The 20,926-nt window shown below is 40.8% G+C and overlaps 1 protein-coding gene across 3 annotated transcripts in view; it reads left to right on the top strand.

Annotated features, from left to right (window-relative positions):
* Window positions 1–20,926, top strand: part of EPHA3 (EPH receptor A3) — a 234,058-nt gene that overhangs the window by 200,073 nt on the left and 13,059 nt on the right. For all 3 annotated transcript variants that reach the window (XM_075434971.1, XM_075434980.1, XM_075434962.1), the window contains 3 exons: window positions 1,449–1,658; window positions 12,388–12,537; window positions 14,484–14,677. In XM_075434971.1, coding sequence (XP_075291086.1) covers window positions 1,449–1,658; window positions 12,388–12,537; window positions 14,484–14,677 — 554 coding nt within the window. The remainder of the gene's footprint in view (window positions 1–1,448; window positions 1,659–12,387; window positions 12,538–14,483; window positions 14,678–20,926) is intronic.

Here is a 20,926-nt window from a genome sequence, read left to right as displayed (position 1 = left end):
ACTGAACTATATATATTTTGTTTAGGCTTAAAATCCTTGAAGAAAGATCTGAGAAAAGGAGAATAATTTCTGACTGTACAGAACAGTTGTTCAGCTTGTTCGTTCATTGGAGTGTTTTTTTTTTTTACTACTGATGTGTGGAAACATGGATAAGAACCTTGTGACTCATTAATATCCCAGGCAACTCAGGCCATATAACCCTTTTTATAAATGCTATTTAAAGCTGGTTAGTTTACTTTCCCCATTGCCATTGTAAGGCTATCTGAGCATCTCGTTCCTTTCATGGTTAGAAACTGTCTTCCGATTTCCAGCTAAATCTTTTCATGGGTCTATGTAGATCCTTTTGTGTTGGATCTAGTTAAAGAAGGTTTCATAACGGGGAACTGCTAAGAGTCTTTTATAATAATCAATCTCTTCATGAAAAGAAATTCAGAGAGGCTTTTTAAGCATCTGCTGTGCCATATACTTGTCTAATGTTTACAGTGCTAATATTGCCCCTAAGTATATTAATCAAGAATTAGACGAATGCAATCAGTCTTGCAGACTGATTCGTGTGAGCTCACTCCACATGGCAGAGCCAGCTCCCATGTATATAATAAAAATGTGGAAGAATCATAGAATCATAGAAAGTTTTGGGTTGGAAGGGACCCCTAGAGGTCATCTAGTCCAACCCCAAGAAGCAGCAGGAAGAGCTGGAGAGCTGCCCATGATACGTTTACAGCATTGGGGAATTCATCTAAGAGCTGCGCTAGGACGTGCTGTTGTCCCGTTGTCTCTGTGTCTATATATCAATATCAAAGCTAGGTGTTAACAAACAGCATTAGGAAGAGTTGGAAGATTTAATAAGTGTCTAGAAGTAGACAATTACAAATATATGCAACTCTTGGTTTCTAGGCTAAGTCACACTGTGTTTAAGTGATTTTTGTGTTCCTGAAGTTAAGGACAATTTTGAGGAAGGAGTTTAAATGTAATGGAATTTGAAAGCCACTGAATCAGATCAGCATTTGCTTTTGTTAAAGAAAAAATGCTTGTGTAATAGAAAGCTTTCATTAGTCCATTGGGTAGGGCTGGGATTTTCACCAACAATTCCTATGGCCTTTCTGGGAAGCTGGACATCTGTTTCTCTAATGTCCTGACACTCCAGTCTCAGGAGCACACACAACTTAGATTTATGTGCCATTTTCACACAGGTCCCATCTAGGAAATTATAATTCTGATGACAGAAAGAATAGGAACAATTAATTTTTATGTGAATTGAAAGCGTGTCCCCTTCCCTCATCTGATTGGGAGATCATCCTCCGCAGATCAAAGTAGTTCCATGTGTGGCATTTAAATCATGACCCATGACTCGAGAGCTCTTCACTTGAGGAGCTTCCAGGGTCTTTATCAAAAATTCTGTGCAAGGAGAAGCATGAACAATCTAAAATGATATTTCAAATGTTTTCCAGAAACATGATGCCCAGTTCACAGTCATCCAGCTAGTAGGCATGCTTCGAGGGATCGCATCTGGCATGAAATACTTGTCAGATATGGGTTATGTTCATCGAGATCTAGCTGCTCGTAACATCCTCATCAATAGTAACTTGGTATGCAAAGTCTCAGATTTTGGTCTCTCACGTGTACTGGAAGATGACCCAGAAGCTGCTTACACCACAAGGGTGAGATTCTGTGTTTATCTTTTTAAAATTGTTGTTGGTTATGATAAAGTTAGACTGACATCTGAAGGACACTCTGAGGCTTGTACGCTGTGTTGCAGAGGCCATCCAGTCTTGCATGCCCAGAGATGTTCAGTAACATATAAACTCATCACAGCTTTTTTTTAAGTCATGTCTCAGGGAAGACAGAAGGCAAAAAAAAACGATTTCTGTTGGTAGGTTATTTTTCTTAAAGTATGCAAAATTCATGGCTCAATTTCTCTCTGCTGGGTGTGTAAAGGAGTGAATACGGGAGGAGTATACCTCAGGAGTAAGGCCTGAGGTGGTGTGGCACACAATAACCTAAGACGTCATGTGTGCTTTGAGCAGGTTTTGTTACACTGCTGATTTAGCTCCCACCCAGTAAAAAAAATCCTACCCAGCAATAATTTTTTTTTTTTTACCTTTTTGTGTCTTCTAGTATGATGGGACATATGTCTGACTGGAGCATGCTGATATCACTGTTCTGCAAGGGTGTATCAGTTATTCCTGCTGTCGTACCCCTAAATGGGTAAAAGCTTGAGCAAAACAAAAGAAAAATAAATATTGCTTAACAATGTAATAAACCTCCTATACTTTCTCCTTCTATTGTCATATATACAAAGCATTACCCATCTTTTGGAGATGTAATGGTATCAAGGAGGAGACTTACCTCTGACTGTTCTGTCCTGAGATAGAGAAGCTTTTATCACATATAGGGGACTGCCCGTAGTGTAGGCTGCTCCTTGTTCCTTTTCTCGATTTCATCATGCCTGAAAATCTACCTGGAAGTGACAATGTTGGCTTAGAGCCTTAGAAAAGCCATGGTGTCTTCTAAATACAGCTTTGCTGCACCTCTCGTTCTCACTCGAATAACACTACTGTTTGATTGTGGACACCTTGAAGGCATACATTTAGCTTTGTGTGTAGATATTACACTGGAATGTCTGGTTGTTCACTTTAATCCTATTGCAAGTGGATTTTATTAACTTTAGAAAAAGTGACATTAATATTCAGTATCTTAGTCGAGTGTAATTTGCAGTGATGCCTAGTAATCATCTCCTCTTCAGTGTACAAACCAGATTAGAGTAGAATGTTTCAGCAAAATCTTAATGTGGGTTTTCTTGGGCTTCCTTCATTCCTGATCATTGACAGGAGCAGTCAATTATTGTGATAGTTTGCATGCTATCTTCTTCATGATTGAAATAAAAGAACAGGTGACAAATGAGTTAAGAAATCCTAGCTGTTTTCTCACACATTATATATACATTATATACAGATACATTTATAGATACATATTTATCAATCATACCTTTGTAACTTACCAGGCATAAAGACTCTAGTTTTTACATGACCTTTCAGTGCTTTCTTTGACCTCTGGTAAGCTTTGGCATGTTGTTAGGAATATGCAATATATACCACTTTAGAAAACTGTCTGCAGAGATCTCTCATGGTTAATATGAAGAGGCATTAGTAGGAGAAAGCCATTTTCATGCTCAGTATAGGTGCAGCTTTGATAAGTAAATATTAATATAATGCAAGAGTTCCTCAAGAGAAGATTGTCTGTAGTTCAGCTAGAGGTTTATTGCCTTGTCAGATAGGCTTGACTGCCCTCTTCTTAAAAAATCCTGTGAAAGTAATGGGTGTTAGTGTCTCCAAGGTAAACAGTTTTGGGTATAGTATTTATCTAGTCTCATATTTAACATCTCTCCTCCAGGATGAATGCTTGCAAGCTAAGGCAATTACTCTGTGTCCTGCCACCACTGCCCATGGACAAGTGATCGATCTCCCATTTAAAGCAGCTGCTTACACGTGTGGAGATTGCTGTCCTCTTCACATGCATCCCTCCATTCTTTTGTTTTCTAGTCAATTTTTTCCAGACTTACTGTTGTTGCTAGTCTCCTTCAGATTCTTTTCAGCTTAGCTACCTTTTTATTAAATGTGCAGTTCAAAACGGGATACTAATACTCAGCACCAAACATAGCATATTCGTCTCATGTTCTGTTATTATCTCCGTGGGTGAGAAGTCTCTGCCTTCTTCCACCCCAACACAGCTTTGCCACGCGGTTGGCTCGTGTTCTTCTGGTAGGACACATACCTCTGCCAGGCTTTGAAGTTCAATTCTCTTATTCCAAAATTTATCTGGGCACGCAAACTGATCTGTAATTTAGTACTGTCATTTATTGTACTCACATTAAGAGCTGACGATACATTTAAGTCCTAGTTAACTTAGGTGAAAATGTTGTATGGGGAGGAAAAAGTAGCTCCCCATCAAACTACACAGCACACAGCTTTACAAGGGAAGCACACTTCCCCAAAAATGAAGCGTATGTCAGTGACTGTGTCCACGGGTGGCTAGGACATACCAGGGTGTGTAGGGTGTCAGTGTTTCCAGCCAGTCTTACACATGAACTTCCTATGGCCAAATGCAGTGTTGAATTTTTTTTTAATTCCTCTCCTCTGCCGCCTATTTTCTAAGCCTACCTGCCTATTTACATTTATATAGTGAAATTAGATGGAAAGAAACTTTTTTGTGGAGTGTAATCATCTGTGTTCAGTAAACTCCATCTGGCGTTTATGGTGTGTATGCAAACTGCTGCAGGAGGATGCTCAGATAATTAAAACCTTCAAGTACAACCTAGGGCAAATCTAATTTCCTTCCAGAGTAGTTGCTGAATATACCTCTGCCACGTCTTGACTCTGAGAGGAGGACAAGGCTGTTTGCTATTCATCTTTTTGCTCAAGTTTCCTTTGAGGTGAATCTTGTACACATGTCCAGGTAGTGTATCCCTAGAGTATGTTTGATCCCCAGCTTAAACAAGTGGGCACCATGAGCATAAAACAGAGCTCCAGTCCACTGGCAGAAAGCTGGGCAGTTCATGTTCCTGCTGCTTAGTCATCTCGTATAACGCAGGACCATTTCCTAGGCTGCTTCTAGTGCATTTTGCAAGCACCAATTATGGAATCGTAGAATCATAGAATAGTTGGGGTCAGAAGGGACCTTTTAAGGTCATCTAGTCCAACCCCCCTGCAATGACCAGGGACATCTTCAACTAGATCAGGTTGCTCAGAGCCCCGTCCAGCCTGACCTTGAATGTTTCCAGGAATGGGGCATCCACAGTTTCTCTGGGCAATCTATTCCAGTGTTTTACCACCCTCATTGTGAAAAATTTCTTCCTTCTATCCAGTCTAAATCTACCCTCTTTCAGTTTAAAGGCATCACCCCTTGTCCTATACTAGATACCCTTGTAAAAAGTCCCTCCCCAGCTCTCTTGTAGCCCCCCTTCAGGTAGTGGAAGGCAACTGTAAGGTCTCCCCGGAGCCTTCTCTTCTCCATGCTGAACAGCCCCAACTCTCTCAGCCTTTCCTCACAGGAGAGGTGCTCCATCCCTCTGATCATCTTTGTGGCCCTCCTCTGGACGCACCCCAGCAGGTCCATGTCTTTCCTGTGCTGAGGGCTGCAGAGCTGAACGCAGTACTCCAGGTGGCATCTCACCAGAGCAGAGTAGAGGGGCAGAATCACCTCCCTCGACCTGCTGGCCACGCTGCTCATGATGCAGCCCGGGATATGGTTGGCCTTCTGTGCTTTGAGCTCACATTGCTGGCTTATGTCCAGCTTTTCATCCACCAGTTCCCCCCCATATGACAAAACCAAGACAAAAGTAGTGCCACTTTTTAAAATAGTGGCATCATCCCAAACAATTTCATGCCTTTGCAACGAAAGGATGACAGCTACTCAGTAAGATCTTTGAAGAGACAAAAAAAAAAAAAACAAAACAGGCAAATTATAACCTCAGTTCCAAATGTTCAGACAGTAAAGAGTGTGTATTATATTAATGGCTAGACACTTTTGCCTCCTCTCCACCCCTTCCCACTCCCAGTTCTCAATTTAGTGTCAGTGGTACTAGGGAAATTTATAGAGTTAGCTGCAAAGATAGATCTTTTATCTATTTAGCCTCCTCTTCCATCCCTATTTTCCGTCTGTAAATGTCAAAGCCTGGGAACAATTCCATTGCTTTAATTCATAATTGCAATTCAGGATTGGTCTACTCCCAGGAAGCCCAGTCAGCCCTTCAGGCTTTCAATACACACCACTGAGTGGGTGAAATTCTATGTTGTTCTGTTCTCAGAAGCTGTGTCTGAAGCTTTCCATAAAGGATATGAACATGTATCCTTTTGTATATCAATAACGTAGGTATCCCTTTATATATCAATATATAATCTGTGGTGTTCATGCTATTGTACAAGAGCTCTGAAGGACAATACAAAGATCACAGGTGCATGTGTGAAATACAGGGGATCAGGAGTGGTAAGAAAACTTTGCTACCTGACAGGGTCATTTTTTACCTCCTGAATTATTGTCACTGACTGGCTACCACAAAAGGCCTTTGGCAGCCTGTGGTCTGCCTGCCTGCAGAAGCAGAAGCCAGCAAGTGAATGAGGCTGACTGAGTGTTTGGATTTTTTTTTTTTTTTTACTGAGCCTTTGTGCCTGAGGGGATGTACTGTAATTATCTGCGTTCTCCATACCTATTCACTTTTAATTGAAAGGCCAAGATTGTGTTAAAATTGTCATTGTCAAATTGATCTTTTTTATTCTTATTATTTTTCGATGTCTGTATGACAAGTGGGTGGACTAATGACACAGTATGAAGTGGAAGTAAATTTAAGCCATCACACATGTAGAGGGACTGTAATTGTGTATCTCAAAGGCATAATATTTGGGTAATCAGTAGACGAGCTTTGACTATTTAAGCGCATAGTTGGATACATCACTGGTGCGTGTGGCATTTCAGTGCAAAACACTGTCCAGTTATTATATTTGCACAGATAACTTCATTAATTCTACATCACTTCAAAAGATTCTGTGCTTTGACAGCAAGTATTCTGGTAGCCTGTGCCCCCAGGTAACGAGGCCAGGGCAGGGAGGGCACGGCAAGGCGCTGCTCAGCTGTGTGCCACAGGGAAGGGCACACAGGTCCTTTCTGTTAGGCACATGTTATTGCAGCTGGTGCTTGGCAGAAATTTGTTGTGTTTTGTTCATTCCCTATATATGCAAAAACACAGTAATATAGTCTGAATAGGGAGGTTGTGGAGTCTCCTTCTCTGGAGATATTCAAGACCCGCCTGGACAAGGTCCTCTGCAGCCTGCTGTAGGTGACCCTGCTTTGGCAGGGGGGTTGGACTAGATGACCCACAGAGGTCCCTTCCAACCCCTGCCATTCTGTGACTCTGTAATTCTGTGAAGGGTGTGATAAAAAATACAACACAAAAATTCCCTTGCCTGATAAGCATGAGGGAGAGAAGCAGTGCTCTGCTATTGTTTACCACTCGAAAAGGAGATAATGTCAACATAAAATATTCATTAGTAAGGGATGAACAAGTAGCATCAGGTGATTTTCAGGTGCTTACAAGGGTAAGTCAGGCTCATCTCATTCACAGGAAACCAGCTTGCTCTGTACCAGTAAGATATCTCCTGAACTAGCCTAAGTCCTCGTGTAATGAATTAATGTCAGGCTTTTACTTTCAGGTTTTCCTGCAAATTTCTTCTAATAATTCTGTTAGAATTCATTTTTCTTGATTCTCCTCTCCCCAGGCCTGTGGCTTAGGTGCCTGTGGCAGTCACTCTGTAACAGATTATAAATCAGAATATTGGAATGGGTTGTGAAGGCCTGGAAACAGCTGCCTTGTGCCAGAGTGCCAGATGCACCAGAAATAAATTGAGGACTTCATTGACTTTAGGTGAATTATGCTGAATGGTCAGATACTGTAGGAATCACAGCTCCATCTAGAGCAGATAAAACCTTCAGCTACTGCTGGCTCACTAATTTCAAACCCTGAGAGAGGTTATCTCACTTGGACTGCCTGGGATTTTGAGCTGCAGTAACAAACTCCTAGAATTTCTAATACCAATGCTTTCTTTCTACTCAAATTCAGGCAGCTTATTTGGCTTCATGATGAGCGTGCCCTTAAAGGGAGACCATGACAAAAATACATAAAACCTGTATTTATCTTCAAAAAATAATTGGTAAATGTGTTACCAATAGCTAGTGATGCATGCATAGGTAGATTTCTCTTTATAAGCCTGTATCAAATAGATTTGTGCAAACCTTTTTCCTAGGCATATCTGTAATGATTTTTCATTCAGCAAGTTTGTCTTACGTGTCCAGTCCCAATACTACTAATTTTGAAGGGTAGGACCCCAGTAATACCAGCCAATAATATTAGAGTTTCAGATTTTCCAGTGGAGGATAAGCAACAGAGATAGCAGATAAAGAAGATTAAATTGCATGAAAGCCTAATGGACCTACAATACATAGTTAGAAAAAAGATCCCAAACAGGTAGAATTTCTTAGCACTTAAATCACAGCAGTTTGCAGAGCAGGTGTCATTATACTAATTTTAAATAATGGGAGACTGGGGAAAGGGGATAAAAAACAAGAGACAAGTAAATAAACAAGTAAGGGAGCATAGTTTTCCCAGCTCTAACTCTGTGGTCTAGGAGAAAGTGTTTGGTTTAATTTCTGCAAAGGTAAATTCTGTGAAATGTCTTTGATCCTGGCAAAGGATATTGCAACAAGTATCCTGATTTCTGTCAAAGCAGAAAATTTGAAGAAGTGATATGTGTTCAAATGAAATGTGCATTTCTTAAAAATAGTGGAGAGAAGTGGAAAAGGGATTTTCTAATGCTGAATGATCATGGGTTTGGAATTTAAAAATAGACTTCAAGCCTTATAATTTTCAAAGGTAATAGAAATAGAAAACCATGTGTTTAGTTTGATACAACATTCCAGATTTTCTGCATATATTGATATCTGGACATCTGCTAAAATGTGAGTGTTGCATAATACTTGGAGGGGGGAATTGGTTTTGTGTTAAAATGCTATTTTGTCTAAAAAATATTTACCAGAATTTGGTTTTTTGCTGTTCTTGCTCTTAAATTTTTCAAAAAACAAGTCAACAAAGTCCCCTTTTAAATACAAAGAGAAGATTGCCATTTTATGACATATTGAGGAGCAGAATAGCAAAATTATAGTTTTAGACTCTATTCAGTGACAGTTCATTTCTATTTTTAACCAGGTTTTAACACTCTCCTTATTTTACTCTTGCTTGTGGTAATGATACATCTATCTGTAGGCTTGTATAGAGTTACAGATGAGACTTAGCAAAGAAAATTCATTTCCCCATAATGAAATCAAGTACTACATACCTTCATTGTTCACCAGAACAAAGCAAGAACAACTTTGTTTCACGGAGTTTTATAATCTACCTTACCGTCCAATAAAGCAGTCCTAAAATGTTAGGAGACTAATTAATGTAATTTTGTATAAATGTGTTTCTCCAATTGTATAAATGACTTTTTCCATAAGATTATGAAGGTAAAGACCTTCTATCAAATATGATATTTCCTGCCCTTGCCTGAAGTGCTCACATTCTAGCATTTTTCTGTGGGACATCTGGCAATTATTTCTCTAGGGTTCAACAAGAAGGGCTCCATTTTCATATCTTAACATGAAATTAAAAAAGTGAGCCTGAAGCCACCCATGGAAATCAGATTTTTTAGAGAGTAGTATTCTGAAAACTCCAGAATGATACTTCTGTGTTTCACAGAACTAGCCATTACGCTGATACAAGACAAACAACATAATTACTCCCTGCCTCGAGGGCTTTCTTATGTGGCACATGGTAGGTGTGCCTTCCGCCATCCCTCTCTTCAAAATGTAGGTGAAGCAGTTGTTGGAGAACCAGGCCCAGCCTGGCTCCATCACCACGAGCCTGCTGGGGAGGACACCCAGCTCCGTGTCTCGGCTGCCTTCGATGAGATGGCACGGTCTCTGTGTCTCTTCCCTGGCAGCGCTGGAGCCTCCGGGCGTGAGGGCAGGGATCGGCAGAGGTGAGGGGAGGCTTGGGGCTCGTCTGAGGTGGCAGCGCTACCGCCAGAAGCAGCAATGATCCGCAGTTCCCTCTTCTACGTCTCCACCTGGCCAGGAATTCGAGACATTTCGTGTCGAACTGAACGCCAGCGTTTGTCTGGCTTGGTCCCTGCTGAGCACGCTCGCCTGTGGGAGCGCTGGCAGGAGGACAGAGCTCAGAAGACCCTGCCAGTTGAGGGGCATGGCAGTGGCCCCTCGCGCCTGGGCTCCAGCATCCCCACGAGCTGCACGTTCCTTTCCACATGCGTCCCACAGGGTTGGGTTTGACCTGTAAAAGTCCTTTCCAGTTGATGTCTTGAGTAGCGCAGAGGCAGTTTTGTCCTGGCAGTTGAGATGGGCTGGGGTGGGCGAGCGCCCTCGTGGGCAGGTCTGTGCTGGGAGGGCTGGCGTCCATGGCCTGGGTGTCCTGTGCCCGCCCCTCTGTGCGGGCAGTGCTCGGGCACCTTGGCCATGCAGCCCTGCTCCAAGTCCGCTCCGTTCTGTGGGCAGCTTCTGGGCCTTGGGACAAGTGGGAGATGTTTGATTTGGAAGCTCTTTCTGTTCAGGGGTGGGGGGTTTGTGTAAATTTAGGACATCGTAGCTTTCCCCAGCATTGACATTCTTTGTTGGAAATGAAAGTTCACTCTGGTAGTAAGCACAGAAATAAAGTTGAGAAAGTAGGATTGACTTCTTTATCGTCCCCACATCTAAAAGTGTAAGTGGATTTGTTGTGAGAACACTAGAACATAGGAGAGCTTGCCTTGTTTCTTGGCTGTCCCTTGGACTCACTGAGGGACCCTGGACATCTCTAAAGTGGATATAATATTGCTTATCAATAGAATTTGAGAAAAACCAATATCATTTTCATGTTCTCGGTACCATTATGGAGCAGAACTGGGAATTATTCATAAACTTAAAATGAACAGAAAATATGATGTACTTTTTCTGACAAAAGGATATCATCTTACAGATTTCCAAGCTTGAAAGAGAGCGACATCAGAGTCTCTAGTCTGTCTGTTGGGATGAACCAGTGGTTTCGGATACTGCTATTTATTTCCTATGTCCTATTTGTTGATCCACAAGTAAAGTCGAAATCTGGCATTTACCTAATTTTAAGGGTTGTATGTGAAATGAAGGTTTGTATTTTGGTTAAGGTAGGGAGTCTGATAAATAGGATGGAATCTGTGAAAACTCTGTGCCAAGATAGACTCTCGCTCTGACCTTTGCCAAGCCTCTAAGACATACCCAGGGACATTTTGGAGGTCTAAATTGTAGCCTGAGTCAGGCCTGCCTGTGTTGCTTATATTTAATCTAATTTGTGCAATATTAGCCATGAAATTGCAGATACTTAGGCTCCAGTGTATTTAGGCCGTATTTAGGTTTCTCATTAACACTAATGTCCTCATTTCTATTGTTAACCAAGCTAGTTAATCAAAAGCTGGTGGGCATATGGCTACCCTCAATACAAGTACACTTTATGGAAGTGTAGGCAAAATATTAATGTCTTTACATTTTATTTCTTGCTGGTTAGTCAGTGGAAATAAGAGCACTCCTTTCCCACACAGGTTATTGTGAGGATAGGTGTATGATCAGACTGTAGCAGAATGGGGGTTGCAGAGGTACCTCAAATAGCTAGTCTAGTGTGAAATCTTCAGAATATATCCCTGTATATGTTTTGCGTCCCCAGAACTGGAAAAGACGTTAAACTGTCATGGTTTTCTCTATTTAAATGTATTCGTTCCAGAATTAGCTGGAGTAACAAGTTTTTCACCCCTGTCTTTTAGGACTTACTTTTCTCATATGTGACTCACAAATCGGAGTCTTAAGAACCTCTACCAAAGCTGGCAGCATTGGAAATTGTCTCTTTGCACTAATTCTCATCTTGCAGAAACTCAGCCTGAGGCTGCCTGGGTGTATTTTACTAATTTGACTTATGGCACCAAATGGTGGCCATAATCAGAGAGAGGTGCTCCCTTAACTACAGTATTAACTGTAATGGTAGCATTAATTCTTTTCAAGTTTAATGATGACTTATTTCTCTTGTGACAGTAAAAAACGTTTAAGACCGCTTCCCCAGATGACATTTTTGCACTCTCCCCTCTGCACCGATGACCCCGTCTGAATCTGTCTTTCCATGGCTGTCTCTGACAGCTTTGGAAAGGGAAATTTGTGCATATGGTCGCTGTCACTGCCTTGTGCAGTTGGAGGCTTGGCGTTAGTAAAGCAGAGCAACATCGTGGCCCCTCATTTTCCTTCAATGTCAAAGAAAACATGAGGTGAAAACATGGTGAAACCGTGCAGGTTCCAAACCAAGAGGGAATTCACTTGAAATGCCTTACAAATAGCCAAATCCAACCCCCTCGTGCTGTGCAAAGGGATCTGGAGTGCAAGCAAGGGCCTGGTACTAGATTGTTCATCCTTAATACTGTATGACTGTGTTGCCAGTTTCCAAACACTTTATAACTGAAAATCAACCATAATTAACTTAGCGTTTATTATTATCTGTGCATATTATGCTACACATAAATATATGTGTGCATATATGTGTATATATGTACATACATACAGTATATATACTATATATATCTATAGTTTGAGTAAATTTTGCACTGTAACGTATTTTACTCTGTATAGTGTACAAGATGTTTTCATGACAAATGGCAACAGCATTTTCCACCTTACGTTGTTTTTTACACCAATGTAATGATAATGGAGAATCTCAGAGATAAAATAATCAATCATGCAAAATTATATTCATTGTATTACAGTCAAATGGACTGTTTTATTTTGTTTTGCTCCTAGGGAGGCAAGATTCCTATCCGATGGACATCACCAGAAGCCATTGCATATCGGAAGTTCACATCAGCCAGTGACGCGTGGAGCTATGGGATTGTCCTCTGGGAAGTGATGTCTTATGGAGAAAGACCGTACTGGGAGATGTCCAACCAGGATGTGAGTATATTGTTATCAGAGTTCTGTTCTCAAATAGGGGATCAAGCTGTGAAAGGAAGCGAAGCATAATGAAGCCAGGTGGCTCTGAGTTTTTGACGTTGACATTGAATGAGATGTAGCAGTTAAAATCTCCAAAGCTCCCTGGTCAAGTAAAAGCTCTAATGAACTTAAAAAAAAGCCAGCATCTTTATAGCAGGATATTTTGGACCTCTGAAGGACCGTATTAGAGAATCTTATCACACTGGTGGTTTTCTGTAGGATGATTCGAACAATTCCACTGCAATGAGGTCATTGCCTTTTACATTCCTTAGCTTATTGTTAGAAAACCCTCCTAAATTTCTGTTGATCCCCTTTGGTTCCACTTGTATAATATTCTGTAGAAGTTTTCTGTAAATGTCAAATACAAGAACAAATTGCTCTTGGAGCTTGTGAAAAAGAGAAGCAAAGCGTTTCTACTGAGAGTTTAATGAAAGCAAAACACTTCTGGAAGTAATCAATGGATAAAGTGGAGAAGGAGAGTTATCTGATTAGAAGAGTTCCAGTACAGGTTTCTTTGCAACATTAGTAAACTATCCAAGCCTGCAATCTAAATGATTAATGGATCTCTCCCAGTATTTTTGTAAGAAGCAGAACATTTCCCCAAATAAGATTTTTATTATATCTATTCAGGGCTGTTCTTCTGTTGTCTTATGAATTCTAGATTTCCACAGCAGTTACTTATGAACCGAATTTTCTGAAGTACAGCCACTAACACAAATAGATTTTCCAAGGGGTTGGTTTATGTCGTTACTGGTACTAAATTAAGAAAAGTCAGTAACATAGTTGTAGTCAGACATTCTCTATGCTACTTCATGTTAAACAAGGAAAAAGAGAAGAAAACTTCCTTTCAAATGAGTACTTCTGGAACCCAAGTCTCTGCAGAAAACTATGTATTTCTGTTAATTAGTCATGAAGGTTTTTTCTATTGTTTGTGGAAATTAATGAATCGCATTATGTACGCTGATGTATTAGTGGAATGCCTTTAGTAATATCACATTAAAATGAGAAACAGAAGAATTAACTTATTTATGTGCCTCTGCTTCATAGATGCTTAAACTGTGGACTGTTTTCCTATCCCTGTTCTGACTCAAAATAGTGTTTCCTGCTTTTGGATTAACAAACACAGATAAAAAGGAAAGATTAACAGAATATGGCTTTATCATTTTCTACTTAGAATACATTGGTTTTTTATTCACAGTACAATAGATACTGCAGGACTGATCAAGAGGTGTTATACTCTAATAAAAAGTTTGTATTAAAAGCTTCACAATAGTGTAAGTTCTGGGGACTTTTTTTTTGTCAATCTAGACAAATGTAGACAATGTAGACAAATTTTGTCAATTTAGACAAATGATAAAAGAATTGGGCCTGCACTGCCTAGTAGGAAGTGTACAGTTATCCTTGTGGTAAGTTTTAAAAATATTTTCTAACCCTGTGAGATCGTCCAGAAGACTGTCTATCCGTTGAGGATGTCCCGTGAGAGAGGGTAGGTTGGTTTTCTGCCAAGTGCAGAGCCCACTGGAGAGTGTGGAAAGCCTATGTTGCTAAGGACAATCAGATAAGAGGTATTCAAGACCTTTTGAAGTTTGGCATGGTTAAGCAAGCAACTTACTAACTAGCTTTTGTTTATGTATTTAGTTCAATGAAGTGTCAATTTTGCAGATCCTTTCTAGACTCTCACCTTCCTCAAAGTCACATGCTGTATATCTTAACTCCCCTTTCTGTATGCCTAATTTACTGCCTGGTCTACTTTGCAGATAAACCAGAGGCATTGCAGGACAAGACAATTAGTGAATAAACACATTTGTTTAAACACAGAATCTCCATGTTAGTGTGGTTCACAGGACTGATAAAAACAAGTTCATTGAAGTGCCTTTAAGTTTTCAAAAACTTTTATCCTTGTGCAGGTGATTAAGGCTGTTGATGAAGGGTACCGCTTGCCACCTCCTATGGACTGCCCAGCTGCCTTGTATCAGCTGATGCTGGACTGTTGGCAGAAAGACAGAAACAACAGACCCAAGTTTGAGCAGATTGTCAGCATCCTGGATAAACTGATCCGTAATCCCAGCAGTCTGAAAATAATCACCAATGCGGCGGCAAGGTGACATATTAGATCTTACATTGCACATAGATAAATGTCTGTGATTTCTTCATCTTCCATAATTAGAATTTGTTTACTTTGTTCACCCACTGCTTCAACTTTTAACCGTAGCTGTCTGCAATCTTGAAGGTGAGAGAAAGGTTCCTGGCTATCCCTTCGGGAGAATAATTTAATATTATTATTATTTTTATTATTGCTGTTGTTTTTTTGTTAATGATTTGCTATTATTTATTCAAATTGTGAAAAGCTGTTATGCTATGGTTGTGAAACCCTTTGTAAGATTGAGCAGAGGTTTGTGAGAAAAACACAGATGGCAGATTTGGCCGTCACATGATCTTCCTTTTCCTTCTGACCTTCTGGGGCATTTTAAGTGTTTCATAGGTTATGGTTAGCCATGTTCCTAAATATCTTTCTGAAATGGGTACGAATACATATCCTGCAGTCTTGTGCTCTGCTCTGACGAGTCACCTTAACTTTAATCCTATGAATATTCATTTTGCTTTCCATATGACACTCAAACTTAAAAATGCACTTACATTCCCTATTAGATCAATGCCTTAACCAGGAGTTCATTTCCAACCTGTGCGATGTTCCTAATTGCATTAAAAACATTAATTTATAATCCTGGTTATTCAACACACTCAGGGACATAACTGTGATGAGATAACAATTATCTCATTGCGAGAGAGTAACAGAAGAGTGTGTTGACACCTAAGGGCATAATGAGGATGTGGTGAAAGAAGAGCTTTGGTTAAGTAGGATTTAAGTGAATTGGTTTATATAATGCACAAAATGTACTCTTACTGAAGTGATATAAAAGATATAAAATTACTTTTAGCATTAATGCTATTGCAAAGTCCTCTCTCTGCAAAGCAGGCAGAGTCAGGGAGAAATGTGCTCTGCTCCTCTGCTGCTTCAGACCCAGGTCTTGGAGGCTGTTTCAGTGGGCCAGAGACCAGAGTCTGACACGAGGCAAGTTTCAGAAAGGAACACAGCAAAACGTTCCTCTCAGACCCTTACTTGTAATGCAGCATACTTCTTGCCATGGCAATCGAGTAGGAAGACACAGAAGGGAAATGGAGAACAGGCAGTGGGAAGAAACGCATTGACGCTGCAGCCTGCTGTGCAGGTGGCATGGGCCTTGCCCGCTTTTTCCTGGCCCCTGGCATTCTGTGGCATCCTGAGCTAGAGACTGGTCATCCAAATTACCTCCTGCTACCACTCCAGACATGCGAAAAAGAAAGCAGAGATGGATGGAGGAAGGCAGCCATAGTAATGGACTTTGCTTTTAAAAATAAAATACAGTAAATGTAAAACAAATATAATCAGAGAAGACTGCTTGCATGGTAATTATGTTTCAATAATTTAATTGATTAGCATTTAACACATAGTAGACCAACGTGCTTACAAAAGCAAAAAAAACCAAAACAGAATTGTTAGAAAAAATCCCAGGCTGTTTAAACATTATTTTTTCAGTTAAGCACATTTCTTCTAAACGTCTTGCACCCCTGTTTGGGAAATGATTGCTGCAAATAATTATTTTGTGGGGATATACTGCAGAAATCTGCTCAATGGGTGAGTTGGGAATCATGACCATCAAGTTTTAGTTTGGGGATTTGATTGCAGAAACCAGCGCTGCATGTTTTGCATTCCAAACAGAAGCAACATGTTCCCTGTTTGCTGTCCTTCCAGTTAGGGGATTGAACCACAGCAAAGCTGAAAACGGTGTTGACCCATCGTTTCCAGTTTACCTGTTCATAGCCAGTAAAAGCTGGTATCCTCTAAAGGAGACCAAATTCAGCCTGAGTACTGCTTGCCCCTGCCGGGTTCTGCGCAGAGGACTGCAGTGCAGTGCTTCTCCCTCCCGCCTCTCTCTTGCTGCCTTTGCTCATATTTCAGTATATGCTTTACTGGCACGGGCAGCAGAGACTGTGCGTCCACACCACGGTGCCGTGCTCTCTGCCCATGGCACAGAGTGGAGAAGGAAGGAAGCTGCTGCTAACACGGTAAGGGACTTCTCACAGCTGCGTTAGGTGAGCTCTCAGCGAGACGCTCCTCACAGCAGGCTGCTGCTTTGGCTTTGATGTGGAGCATGCTTCTGAGGAGGGGAATGTCAAAGGTGATTTTTATTCCCTCTTTCCCAATTACCCTTCCACTGCTGCATCCTTGCAGCCTCTGCGTTCCCAGGCAGCGCAGTATCTCTCCCTCTCCGCAGCCTCTCCCTTTCTCGTGACAGATGGAGGCTATGAGGCCCAGGTGGTGGGCACACCGGCATGGGTGACCCCAGGCCCTTCGCCTCTGCGAAGGTATTTGTTGCAGTTTGGGTAATGTGTGACCCGTGGTCTCTCCATCTCACTCACCCCCTGTTGTTGTCTGCAGACCAACCCAGGCTATCCTTAAACTTGAGTATGCCCAAGAATTAGGGATGACACAAGGGGTGCTGGGCAGTCCTATGCAGATTTGGAAATCCGTGATCACCCCCATGTAACCTCTGCCAAAGCTGACTAATCTTGAACCTGAGACCTGTCTGAAAAGCTGCAGCCAGCTCCGCAGCCCCTCCATGCCCTGCACAGAGGCACTGCTGGCAGGCGACGTGCACTCCTACTGGAGCGGCAGCTGGCCCTGCTCCTGGCCGGGGACTGAGCGCTGGAGGTCCATCCACCATCACCTCCTGACAGACTGACGAAGAGTGAGAAGCCGAACTTGAAATGGGTTTGGGTGTTACTGTTTCATTAAGTGCAGAAATATGTAACGGATCCCAAAGGGCGGTGAGTCACGGCAGCTCCTGGAGAAGGAGACCCGCGGTCGGATCCCTGCCGGGATCCCTGTGCTGTCAGCAGCCGGAGAGGGACAGGCATCTCGCTGCAGAGCTGAAGCACTCTGCGAGGGCTTGGGGGATTACGAGGTACAAACGGTTTCGCTCAGTTGTTATTTGAGGCTGTAGTACTCCCGCAGCACTTCTCCCGTACCCATAATAAGCAATTAATCTAAATTACAGAGGTCCCAGCTCTCTTTTACCCATGTCAGTGCTGCTACTGGAAGAATGCTAAAGCTTTATGCCCACCATATGCTGGTGGGTGTTTAGAATGCACTTGGTCAGGAAAAATGTTTACCCTGACGATGTCTGTTGCAGATGCAAAGCCTGTCTCTGCGTACAGATTTTAGAGCTGATGTTTGTTTAAAACAGTCACAGCGTTATTGTATCATGTTTAAAAGCACATTGCTGGAGGTGCATAGGATATCGCTGTCCTCTGGTATGTTGCTGTTGACTGACTTCAACTGAAGGATGTGCTTGACTGTGCATCTGATTCCAGGCCAGAGCCCAGGCACGTTTTATACTAATACCTCCTAGGAATACAGGAGAGGAGTCAAAGCCTTCAATGCTGTATTTCTTTTTCAGTGTTCTTTCCCATCTGGCCACTCCATGGCATCTAATATTTTCATGATACCCAAGGGGATGTTTTTATCCTTACTGATCGTCTCTTTGCAGACTATTCGAAGTGCTTGTGAACCTTACATTGACAAAAGCTTTTTGTAACCTCAGAACAGTAAACGTTTCATTATACCTTTCCTGGTGTTTGTTGTTCTTCATCTCTAATTCATGTGAAAATTCCTTTCCCGTTCCTTGTAAAGCAGAGAGTATGGCTGATTTCTTTCTTACCTGTCAAAATTCACTTTTTAATCAGGTGACCACTTTGTGCTCTTGCTAACAAGGCCAGCGCTGGTTATGGGCACCTGGGTGTTTTGTGTCCTTTAGGCTGCCCGGAGTTATCTGGCTCTGTAAAGGGCTGTAGGAACAGAGCTCAGTACACAAAAAGTTGTACAAGGCATGCAGTTTTCTAAAGCACAACCTCATGATGTTTTTATTTGATTTATGTCTTGCTGTTCTTTCCTGTTTTCTGAGCGTTACGTTCATTTTTATAACAGAGTCCTTAGGTCATTTGGATATCTTTAGGGTGGAAGTGAGTTCATAGTTCTTGCAGTTTTGATCAGATTCATTATTTTTCTTCTTGAGCTTATTATTTTTCAGTCCACTGTGTATTACTTCACATTTGTGAGCATTTCATACAGATATAAAGCGGATGGAAAGTTTTCAAAACTTGAGTAGGAGAGACAGAATCACTGCACCCACCTGCTAACCAGTTGGTGAGGCAGTGGTCTGAAAGGGCATATTTGTTGTTGTTTCATTTGTGCGGGGGAAAAAAGTGTAACCCAAGAGTCATGCGACTGGAAATACTTTGTGTGCACTACAAATCTTAAATGGATTCAAAGCACTTCATTTTCTTTATCTGTTTCTTTTTTTTTACTTATATTTCTAATTTTTGTGTTTGTATTTCTGATTATCATTTTATGTATATTAATCTTGCTTTTACACAGCCATTTGAAAAACTATATTTAAAACATAGTGTATAATTGGTAATATATTAAAAGCATTTCTGTGTCCCAAAATGAATTAAGCTGTTGGAGGATTAGTGTGACCTTGAGGTATAAGGATTCAGGCAACCCAGGCTCTATTGTGGCAGCTTCCTTAGAGTTGCTGTGTATGCTCACATCTGTGATGTAGGTGTGACCAAAGGCACTTAGTCTTCGTGAACCTCCAATAAAATAGAAATAGCGAAGTTAATCCACAGCCTCTGGCAAGAAAAAGCATTTGAAAAAAATTGAAAAATGTTTCTAATTCCAGCACATGACTTTTAGAACGTTTGAATTTCTGCCAGGCCTGTGATTGATTTCAAAATTGAGAAGGAATTCACACAAAAAAACCCAGTCTGCTTCTGTATTTGCTTTTGTTTCTGTATAACCTTTTGATAAAGTGAAAGTCAGTGTTGAGTATTGCTGCTATTGATTCTTTATACTGCAAGCACATATTTAGGAGAGGAGGAAAGAAATCAGACTGCAAACAAGTGGAGAAAAACACTTGAGAATTCGGGATATTTCTTTATGAAGTGGTCTGTAACCATTTTTTTGTGTCGCTAGCTGTATTAAAGGCTAGATCTAAGTGCAAGACTTGCAAGAGTTTGTCTCATAACGAATGCAGAAAATAAAAAGCTGATAGTCTTCTTTGTAGAAGAGATCATTACTTTATGAGTTGCTCAGAGTTAACAGCTGACAATTTTGTTAGTTTCTTTGGGTCATCGCAGAAAATGCTACTTATTTTGCATTACAAAGTGAGAGGGGGATCTCAGAGGAAAGAGATTTTAATGATACATTTATCATTCAGTATCTTGATTCTCAGTCCGTATCTAGCCCAAGCATCTAGCATGGAAAGTCATTATCACATCTTACTGCTTACAGGGAGTTCTGTAAAATTATCTGGTGATTTTTGTCCACTTATGAGGAAGATACCATAAGTGTGGTTTGAAACACATTTGTGAAACAGTTTTCAATTTGGAAATGCAGCTATCAAATATTTTGCAAAATCAGCTGGTCCTCATTTTATTTTGGGAAATGTCAGCACATCATCCATTTCAAAGGCAGCTGTCGTGTTGAGACTTTTTAAATGATTGTTTCGTGTAGATAACTTTTCTGTTTCTCTGAAAATTTAAATTACCTTCCTCACAGGAGGATTAATTAGCAAATTTGCCCCAGATCTTTGAAGATGAAGGTATTACTTACAGGCTAACCAGTAATCATTAATAGCATTCAGCATCCGTTTCTTCTGGCGTGGAGCTACCTTTAGTATGAAATAAGTGGAGAAGACAGAGCATGTTCGACAGAGGCAGTAAGCTTCAGTAAAGCCATTTGATTTCATAAACAGAGGCAGGACACAAGGCTTTGTAGACTCCCCTCTCTGCTTTCCAAGCACTGCTTGTAGCATCAGCCAGTCAAACTGCTTTCCAGTCAGTCCTTGGGTTTAAGATACTTTCAAAGGATTAAAAATCTGATTCTGTGTTCTTATGTGTAGAAGCTTGAGAAGTAAAGTTTTGTTTTGTAATTTCAAGTATTCATTTTAGTTCACTAGTCTGCTCTGGATAACATGATAAATGTTATGTGTTGCAAAATGTAGAATTCCTGAATAGACATAGAATTCCTGAATAGACATACAAAGTGAAAAGCTGATTCAAAATAGGGAAACCAAACCAAATTTTTAAAGAAATAATGCTGCTTACCAAACTAAAAAGACCTTTAAAATTCTATTTATGCTAATTTCAAAATGAAGACCCGTATGCATGTTAACTATACACTTTTTCTGTGCATAGAGCTTATATAAAATTTAAACTCAAATTTCTTTTTTCCGGAATGAGGTAC

This window comes from Opisthocomus hoazin, chromosome 1 (assembly GCF_030867145.1).
Source record: "Opisthocomus hoazin isolate bOpiHoa1 chromosome 1, bOpiHoa1.hap1, whole genome shotgun sequence".
NCBI lineage: Eukaryota > Metazoa > Chordata > Aves > Opisthocomiformes > Opisthocomidae > Opisthocomus > Opisthocomus hoazin.
This window is presented reverse-complemented; position numbering and strand designations above follow the sequence as displayed.